Source organism: Alligator mississippiensis, chromosome 4 (assembly GCF_030867095.1).
Source record: "Alligator mississippiensis isolate rAllMis1 chromosome 4, rAllMis1, whole genome shotgun sequence".
Classification (NCBI taxonomy): Eukaryota; Metazoa; Chordata; order Crocodylia; family Alligatoridae; genus Alligator; species Alligator mississippiensis.
The window spans coordinates 159,436,546-159,446,249 of record NC_081827.1 but is presented as its reverse complement, the minus strand read 5'-3'; the positions used below and the strand labels follow the sequence as shown (position 1 = coordinate 159,446,249).

Sequence of the window (9,704 nt, the reverse complement as noted above, 5' to 3'; positions counted from 1 at the left end):
CCCTGTCGCGGACCGTAGGGAATCCACAGCGGGAGGGAGCCGTGCCCGTCCGCGGGCTGGTGCTGACCTGCCGCTGTAGATGCCTCTTCCCTCTCAGTAGCCCCGCGCTCGTGCAGCTGGAGCTTGGCCGGCCCTAGCAACCGTTACCAGGCAGCCCATAATAGCAGCCCGGGTTCTGTTGGGCCGGGGGGCTCCGGGGCTCCCCAGGGATGGGAGGGGAGACTCCCCCTGCTTGGCCTGCCATAGCAACCGCTGCCAGGCAGCCCATAATAGCAAGTGTTCCGTTAGGCCAGGGGGCTCCCCACCCACACGCCCAATGCTGCCCTGGCTGCCCCTGGGCCTGCCCATGCTGCCTCCCCCGCCACCAGCCCCTGGCTTGCAACAGCTGCCCAAGAAGGGAGAGGCCCCAGCAGCAGGGAAAGGGGAAGGGAGAAAGCTGGCTACCCCACGGCCCCAGTGCCGCTGGCGCAGCCTTGCTAGGCAAGCACAGGCAGGCGCCAAAGCTGGTTGCATGCGCTCCCACCAAGGCAGCTGCTTCAGGGCCAGAGCCTGCCCACTGTTTGGTTTGAGGGCACGCAGGCCTCTCGGAGGCAGGAGGACGGGTAGTGCGAAGGCAGGGCCGCAAAGCAGGGATCAAATGGAGGGGGGCTGCAGGTACCTGCACTGGAAAGTAGGAAATGGGCTGGGGTTTACTCCCTACTCTGATGCTCGTAAAGTGTGTCCAGACTGCCTTGACCCACCATCGAGCTCAGAGCTATTAGCCCTTTCTCCAGAGCCAACAGCCTGGTTCCCTTTCTAGTGAGGTACACCAGGGCAATGGGAGCAAAGGCTCTCCGGGTCACCAAGCAGCTGTTCCCTGGTGCAGAGAATGTATAAATGACTGCTCCCAGTCCAGCTTCTGGGGTAGCACAGCGACATCTAGTGCCACTCTGGAGCTGTTAAAATACAGGCACAAGAAGGCCAGTGACTCAATCCCCTCCCCACATGCCACTTCCTCCAGCACCCACATGGCCTGGCTCTCCACCGCTGTGCACCTTGCCTCATGCTTACAAAAGGCAGTGCAGTGGCCCTTACACATCTGAAAGCCCATCTAAGCTGTTTGGAGTACCTGGATGAGGCAGGCAGGTCTTTTAGAAGGCAGTGAGGGAGTTAGGACCTAAGCTTAAAATATTCTGGACAGGGCTGCAGCAGCAGGGGAGCTGCACGGCTGACAGCCCTTGTGCCCTGCTGAGTGCAGATGCTTGGCAGCCCACTTTGCTCCTCGCTTCAGAAATCATTTGCTCAGTCCAGTCCCTTGGTGCCATACAATGGGCAGATCTAGGAATTCAAGGGGGTGTAATAGATGCCACCAGCACTGCAGGCCTGGATGCAGCCCCCACAGCCAGGCAGACAGGTCCACGGCAGCAGCTGCCCAGGACTTTTGAGTCCTCCCTGATAAACCTCCCTCTCCTGACCCTGCTCTCACCACCACCTCCCCTCCAATGTGGGCACCACTCCTTCCTTCTCATTCCCTCCCCTTCTCCAGCAGGGTTTGCCTCAGTGCTGGAAGAGGGAACCCCTCCACTGCTGCCACTGTTTCCAGCTGAACCAGGGGGAAGGAAGCTCCAGGGCTGCTCCTATGTGAAGCTGCACAGGGTGCTGGGCTTGGCTAGGGATCAGAGGTGGTTGGGGGTGTCCCCTTCCAGGCACTCCTGCTCCCTGCCCAGTCACTCCAGATGTTCCCCACTGGTCAGGAGCAGGTGCTGGAAGGGGGCATTACCCACACCATGCTATTCTCAACCCTCCTGACACCCCACAGTCACTCCCCCCAACTGGAGCCCCCATTCCAGCAGGAGAAAACCCAGGGGAGAAGACAGGGAGCAAGGACCCATCAACTGCTGCCTGATATGAGCAGCTGTTCCCCACAGGCCCTGGTCTGAAGCAGCGTAAGAGTGGGCCTGTAGTTTTCCCCAGCCCCAGGTTAGCTAGAAACAACAGGAGCAGGAGTTCATCCTCCTCTTTACCTGCTCCCTGCTTAGACCCCTGGGTGTCCCACCAGCCCTGGGGCCTCCAGCCACAACTTGGACTCTGCAAAGGATCACACTGGGTGGGTCCCTGGAGAATTTAAGCTACGGGCATGTGACCTACACTGAGGAAGTGGGGATGTAACTGTGTTGTGGCACATCCTAGACCAGGGGTGGGTAAAATGCGGCCCAGGGGCCAGATGCGGCCCGCCAAACCATTCTATCTGGCCTGCGGGGCCCCTAAAAAATTTAGAAAATTAATATTAATCTGCCCTGGGCTGCCCATCATGCGGCCCCCAATGGCTTGCCAAAACTCAGTAAGCGGCCCTCTGCCCAAAATAATTGCCTGCCCCAGCCCTAGACTCTGCCCCTAGTTCCATGAATCAGGGTCTGCTGTGCTAGATGCTGTAAAACCATCTTCCCACCACCCCCTTCCCTTCTTGACTTCACAGCTGCTACCAATGTGCACAAATGAATTTGAAGTTTGCAGGGTCTGACTTAATGGCCAGGAGGCCCTTTCCTACAGTGTTATATGTAGGATCAGGTCTTTGGGAGTGTTGAGATCCTTGGGCACTCTCTCAACTAAGGCCTAGTTCTATAAAGATATGTTGTTGGCATAAGCACTAAAGCCAACACTGAAAAGTTATACTAAAATTCATAGATGCTTAAGGCCCATTGTTGAGTCCAGGGGCTATCAGTCAGTGAGTGGGTCATGACCCCCAGGAGAGGTGGGAAAGTGGGGGGTGAAAGTCCCAAGGTACAGAACACTTTACATTCTAAAGCAAAGAAAATCTCCCTCCTTCACACATCCTGACCCCAGCTGAGTCATGTGCTCTCCATCGGCCTCCTGAAACACATACTTCCCCAACTCTAACGTAAGGAAATTACAAAGATTTAATTTGGAATAAGGGGCTGTGAGCCTGAAGAGGCTGAGGAATACCCGAGTAGTTCAACCCACAAAAAAAGCAGCCCCGAAAATTCCACCCCTTCAAGTCCACCCAGCATTTCCACAAATGACCAGTACCTGCGTCTACATGGCAAATACCTTTGGTATTAGGTTGAACAAATCTATGAAAAAACACAGGGAAAAACTGCCTTACACACGTTTTTTCCTAAAGTTTTATTTTTTTATAGTAATGACATGAGAACAGAAACATTATTTTTCACTTTATTATACAAAAAACCCAAAACAAAACAAAACAAAAAAAAAACCTCCACAGTTTTAAGTCTGTCCAGACTTGATTTCTAAGTCCCACTGAGCAATACAAATTGAAGTTGGGTTTTTTTGTTTGTTTTTTTAATTATTTTTTTAAACCTACAAAAACACTCTTTAAATATTAGAAAAAAAAAAAAAAAAAGGATTTGTGGTTTTTTTTTGTAATTCACAAGAACTTCCATCTAAAGTCTCATTGTTTTTTGTGGCAGTGCAAAAATGCACTTAGCTTCAATTCTCTTACAGTACAAACTATTTTTCCCCCCTGTAACTTTAAAAAAAAATGTCAGTACTGTAAGAATTTTTTTTTTTTAAAACAGAAAAAATTATTTTTTTTTTTTGTAATTTTTTGTACTAAAAACACATCCACTAAAATACAATAGCGCTGGGCACATTCAGCAAAATGAAATCAGTTTCCCCGCTGGGGGGGAAAAAAAAAAAGAAAAACAAAACAAAAAGGACTGAGTTGAGTTGAGGTGGGGTGGGGACATCAGGACAAGGACAGACAGACGGGCACAAAACAGCAGGCGGGGTGATCAGACATCATGGGCACGTCACATTAACACACACACACACACACACACACACACACACACACACACACACACACACACACACACACACACACACACACAGAGTGAGAGGAGGGGTGGGTGGACAGGACCCTATGTTTTCCCTCACCACTGGAGTCCCTTGGCTAAATCTACAAGGATTGTCTGTTTCTCTTGAATGGAGCAGGGTCCAAGCACCCCAGGAGCGGGCTGAATGACATGCTCACTGCAGCCCCTCATGTGTCCCACTTCCCCCATTCAATAGGTCCTAGGAACTAGGCCAACAGCCAAGAAAGCAGGGGTATTTCTATCTTGACAGTCCTAAGGGCTGAATGCAGGACAGCACTTCAGAGCCCTTGCTTCAGCCTGGTTGACAAAAAGCATGCACTTTCCTGAATTGGGTCCTGCAAGAGGGGCCCCGGGGAGAGAACAATGCCATGCAATCCAACCCTCATATTGTGAAAGGGAGGAAAGTGCCGGCTTTTAGGAGCTCGGGCCTGAACAGCTCACATCCTGGCCCAGACAAGATCACAGCAGAGCTGCATCCAGCAAACTCCAGTCCAAGAGGAGCGTGAGTTTGTTTCGAATTCCCAGCAGAAAGGGGTCCTTTGTATGGTGACCCCCTCCCCCTCTCTATGCTGTGACCCAGGTGATTTACTGGCACTGGGCACTTTCCCCCCTCCCTACCACCACTGCCACTGCTCAGGTAAGGATTAGGAACATGAAATCTCTCCCCACTAGGCTCTCCTGACCCCTCTAAACCCCAGAAAGCAAAAGCTGCTGAGAAGACCCAGGCACCTCTGCATGTTGTGTGTGGAAAGGCCACCAGGCTGAAATTTAAGCCCAGCAGGACCCCCCAGCTTCATCTGAGAGAAGTGGGGGGCTGCAGTGGACAGAAGGGGGAGGGGAGTGAGACAGAGTTGGGGGCCCCCGGGCCAGCAGCTAACCCCTCCATCTGCTGTGAGACTTCCCCCCTTCTTAGGCCTGAGCCCTGCCAAATGCAGCCAGCCCTCCTGTCTGCTCCCACTGGTGCCCTCAAAACTCTTCCCAACCCACCGTTTAGACTGACCCCCTGCCTGGCCAGACCCCCAAGCCAGGGACTTCATCCATCAGAAGGCAGACATATTTTTCATATAGGAACAAACAAAAATGCAGCAGCACAGCCCACCCAAATGTCATAATCCCCTGCTGGGACTTCACTAGGTCCAGCACAAGACACCCACGCCGCAAGCTGAGCCCTCTAAAGAACAGTTACCATCCAAACACTGTTCCTCTTCTCTGCCCTCTTGCTACAGACCAGGCATGGCAATAAGTCTGCCCTAGGGGAAGGGAGGAGCCATGTCCCTCATGTCCCTGAGGGGCAGCAGGGGTGGCAGCTCAGGGAGGGGAAGCAGAAAGACTCCAGTAACAAGCTAACCACTAGCTGTTTGGTTCTGTTCTGTTCCTGCTAAATACTGTCACTGCCCCCCCTCCTAGCCTCCCCAGCCAGGGGGAGAGAAAGTAGCAACGAAATAGCTGGTTTGCTGGGGGGCAAGAAGGGACACAACAGGGACCCACATTTGTTCTTCTGCCCAGCTTCAAGGGTGCAGGGGACCAAGTCATGGGAAGGGCGGGAGGGGAGCAGAATACAGCCAGGTGACAGATGAAATTGCTGGTGCTGTGAATGCAGAAGGGGAAAGAAACACGCAAGTCCCAGGATACACTCTGCTGGCATCACCACGTGGCTCCTGCTGGCCAAGACAAACATCCAGCAGAAGTAAGACACCCCAGAAGCCCAGGGAAAGTGTGTGGAAGCACAAACAACATGGCCCTACTGCCCAACTGACTCCCCACTCCCATAGAGGGTGCAAATAGACACCTCCTGTTATTTGCACCCAGGAACCTCCCTCTTCCTGCCCCTGGAAGAAAAGCCCCAGTCTGGCATCAGGGAAAGTGCCAGACCCAGGACCTGCTGATGGGGGAGCCAGGGGCTCATGCCAAAGCTCTACATGGGGTGGACCTCACCCTCATACATGTAACAGCCGATGGGTCGGAGCATGAAGCAGGAGGCTCCATGGGCCTGTTCTCTGGCAGGCCCACCTAGAGCACTCATGGAGCCCTCTCCGTGCTGGCTAGCAGCCCTAACCGGAAAAGGAGAGGGATGAGATGCTAGTTATGGCTCTCAACTGAAAACAAAGACAGCCGTCCATATCTATATAGTAACACATAGCCCGTGATACACCAATATATAAATCGGCAGCTCCTCTCCCAGAGGAGTGGCCTGCCTGTGAGTTCAGATCTCAGCCGCTGGAGCCTGAAGCTACTTTTCCATCATTCCTTCAAATTAATTTAAACAACGATCATTGGGGGAACACAGGTCAGCGCCTCCCTCGCTACCTGCTTGACTGTGGAAATGGAGGTGGGTCTGCACCACAATCCCACTCCAGAGACCCTGTTGTGGTACAGCTGGGGCTTGCCCCCTCTCAATCCCCAGTTCTTTGCATGGCGGGCACTGAGGCCAGCGCACTGCAGGGGGCAAGGGGGTGCAGAGCCATCCAGCTAGCCAAAGACTGAGAGTTTGGTTATAAAAAAAAAGATGGATCTTCCTTGTTTTATAAAAGGAAAAAAAAAAAAAAAAAGAACCAGAACAAAAAAAACCAAACAAACAACAACACAACAACCACCGACGACACAGACAATCTCTCCTTGTGGCAGAGCCCCTCGCCCAAACCCTCCCGGAAACACCATCAACAAATGCCCCATCTTGGTACAATAATTGGTCACTTCATTATAAAAAGAAAACAAAAAGTAAGATATGGGACCCACCTGCCACCAGCTCTGTTCAAAGGCTGCTCTGGCAAGATGGGCTGAGTGCCATTTGGGCAGCTGATGCCACTATCAGCCCCTAATCAAAGGCTCTAGCTGCCATTTTGCAGCCTTGGTGACCCCCTCCCCACAAATGTCAGCCCCTCCCTACGCCCCCCCTCCCAAAAATATACTGGGCAACATCTTCTTTGAACTCCCTTTGCACCCCCCGCCCCTCCAACACACATGCACACATACACACACACACACACACACATACACACTCACCCACACGCACGCACACAAAATTTCTCCCCCTGTCCCCAGAGGGAAATGCTGTGTGTGAAGTTCATTACGGGAGCTCGTAAGTGCAGTGGGACTTTGCTCTCCAGGAGCTCCGGGTGCAGCTTCAAGACTGTACAAGATTGTCCCCTCCTCGCATCAGAGAGGCAGAGGGAGATCGTCCCCGCAGCCAAGTCCTGAGCTGCGGTGGCTTGCAGTCCAGAACAACGCTCCGCGCCTCTTGCCAGGACGTATCTGTCGTTGTTTGTTTTTAAAAAGGATTTTGTTTTGTATAAAGTCCGGAGCTGGTAGCTGGAAGTTGGAAGGGGAGAGAGGCAGCAGGAGGCAGGACAAGGGAAGGCAGTATGAAAAAAACAAAAATCATCCCCCTCTCTTCCCTCCCCCCAAAACAGGATTGAGCACAAACTCTATGGAGAAAAACACAACACAGAATAACCCCCCCACCCCACCCCACCCCACCCGCAACACTGCTCAAAAAGCCTCCATTGTTTTTGCCAGCTGCTTCCTCTTAGCTTGAAATTCACTGCGGGGTGGGGAGGTGGAGGGGGAGGGAAATTAGCCACAGTGATTCCCCTCTGCCCCGCTTTGCAACCAGCAACCCAGGACTCCGGTCAGGATGTTACTGTTCCAAAGAGGGGGAAGAATATTACTAAGAGTATGGCAAGAAGGTGGCGGGTGGGCGTTTCAGTTGGAGTCCGAGTCGGAGGAGTCGCCTGAAGAGGAGGAGGAGGAGCTGCTGCCCTCGGAGTCGTTGTCATCGTCGTCGTCATCATCATCCTCCTCATCGTCATCTTCATTCTGGGGTGGGAGGCGAAGAAAGGCTTAGCAGTCTGGCTGCACTGGGGGTAGGAGCCTGGAGGTAATTTACCCTTCAAAAGCCCCAGTGTGGGGTACGACACCAGTGCTAAGTGTGGCTTGCACACCTTTTCCCACATCAGACCAGTACAGACAAGGCCTACCTGTCAAATTAAGTCCTGTCCGACTCCAGGCAAGTCCAGCAGCCCAGCACCCCCAAGCACCAGCCTAGGGCATCAGCACTGGGGAGGCTCCACAAATACCAAACTACTGAATCACTAAAACCACTTCCTGAAGTCTGGGTCTCCCATGCAAGCTCTGCTCCAGTCAAATTCTGCTTGGCATGCCAGAGCTGGCAACAGCCAGAAAAAGGATGCCTACTGACAGAACTGCACTTCCTGGCAGCTTATTAGAAGGTGAATCAGTCACTGATTAAAATAGACTGAAACTTGGCCCCTTCACTCCAAAACACTCTCAAGAATAAGAAACAGCCTGAGATTTTGTTGCTATTAGTTTGCACGTTGTTTGGGGCAAGAGGGATTGTTACAAGCACTCAGCCATTTGGTGCTGGCCAGCTGATTTTAAAGTTTTCTCCTCCTCCATGGAGAAGATGGGGCTGGTATGTGGCTTAAGCAAAGGGGGCTGATTCCTAGGCTCTATATCCTGGGTTCTAGTCACAGCTCCACCACTGCCTTGCTATGTTCTGAGGCAAGGCACCAGTCCCTCTGCCCACCTTGGTTCCCCACCTTATAGCATGAGGAACTAACGTAACCTGAAGACAAGTGAATTGAAGACTTTTCAAATCCTGCTGCAGCTCCCTCCTGTGGTTCCTGTAGGGCTGTAACCCACAGCACAGAGCTCCTGTTTCCAGTACTACTAATCAGATTTTGACTCGTCTGCCACCAGTATGAATCCAGAGCAACTCCTGTGTCTTCAGTGACTCACTTCACATTTGCCCCAGAGTACCCAAGATAAGGGTCAGGCCCCAGGTATGACAGACAAGATACTGAATAGTCTCAGGCAGCAGAGTGCTACAGGCTCCAAGCTGCAGTCTCTGAGCACACAAGAGCAATGGCTGGAGCCCAGGGGATTTCTGGGCTTCTCTGTGCATATATTGCACCTGGGTTGCGGTTCCCTGCATTGCAGAAAAGGCTGGAGGCCATCAACTTTTGATTCAGCCTCAGGACCGACTGACTGACCCCTCTCCCCCAGCTGCTGTAAACAGCTGCAGCAACTCTGAGGTCAATGGGATTTACACCCTAGATGCAACCTGAGCATTGGACCCACTGCGTACCCAAGCCCTGTATTTACAAAGGACAGGTTCTCCCAAAAACCTAGTGCTTCCCATGTCCTGGGTGCTGGGACCCCAGGATGATGGACCAGCATAACTGGCCTCATGGTCCCCACAGAGGCCCAGACTCATCCCTGGTGCATATCAGGTAGCCTCACCTCATCCCCATCCTCACTCTCCTCCTCACTGCTGGACTCTGATGAGTCCCCACCTTCCTCAGACGAGTCCCCATTCTCATCATCATCATCATCTTCTTCCTCGTCATCATCATCGTCCTCATCCTCCTCAGATTCCTGCGGGTCATGCAGAACTCAGTCTGTGGTTTCGAACGGGTCTCATGGCTTGCCCCGCTCCTCCCGTGGATAGACTTTTCCACCCCCCAAGGGCAGGAACCCCGTGAAATCCTCACAGGAGCCACCATGTGCCTAGTCCCACCAGTGGTCCTAGCTGACAGATTAGGGCCATCAGCAAAACTGGAAACCTGCCCCAGCCCAGGAGCTGCCAGGGAAGCCAGAAGCTCCAAGGCTTTTGGCTATACTTGAAGGCTGGAGCTCTGAACTGCGCTTATCCAGAAGAGCTGCATTAAATCTCTGACAACGAATTGGGGACCTGCCCCAAGAGGTGGTTTTCAAGTCTGCTACTTTCCAGAGCCCAGATCAGGCAGGTGCTATGGTTGTCAGCCCTTGGCTCAAGCTAGTGGCCCACTACAGTTCACATCCCCCCTGCCACAGTGGGAAAGGAACCTGCATTACCCCATTTTCTCT

General features: G+C 52.7%; 1 protein-coding gene across 5 annotated transcripts in view; it reads right to left on the bottom strand.

Annotated features, from left to right (window-relative positions):
• Window positions 1-3,104: 3,104 nt before the first annotated feature.
• Window positions 3,105-9,704, bottom strand: part of UBTF (upstream binding transcription factor) — a 30,550-nt gene continuing 23,950 nt past the window's right edge. For all 5 annotated transcript variants that reach the window (XM_006271553.4, XM_019475613.2, XM_014609201.3 and 2 more), the window contains 2 exons: window positions 9,099-9,233; window positions 3,105-7,652 (listed from right to left, as the gene is read on the bottom strand). In XM_006271553.4, coding sequence (XP_006271615.1) covers window positions 7,539-7,652; window positions 9,099-9,233 — 249 coding nt within the window. In that variant the 3' untranslated portion in view covers window positions 3,105-7,538. The remainder of the gene's footprint in view (window positions 7,653-9,098; window positions 9,234-9,704) is intronic.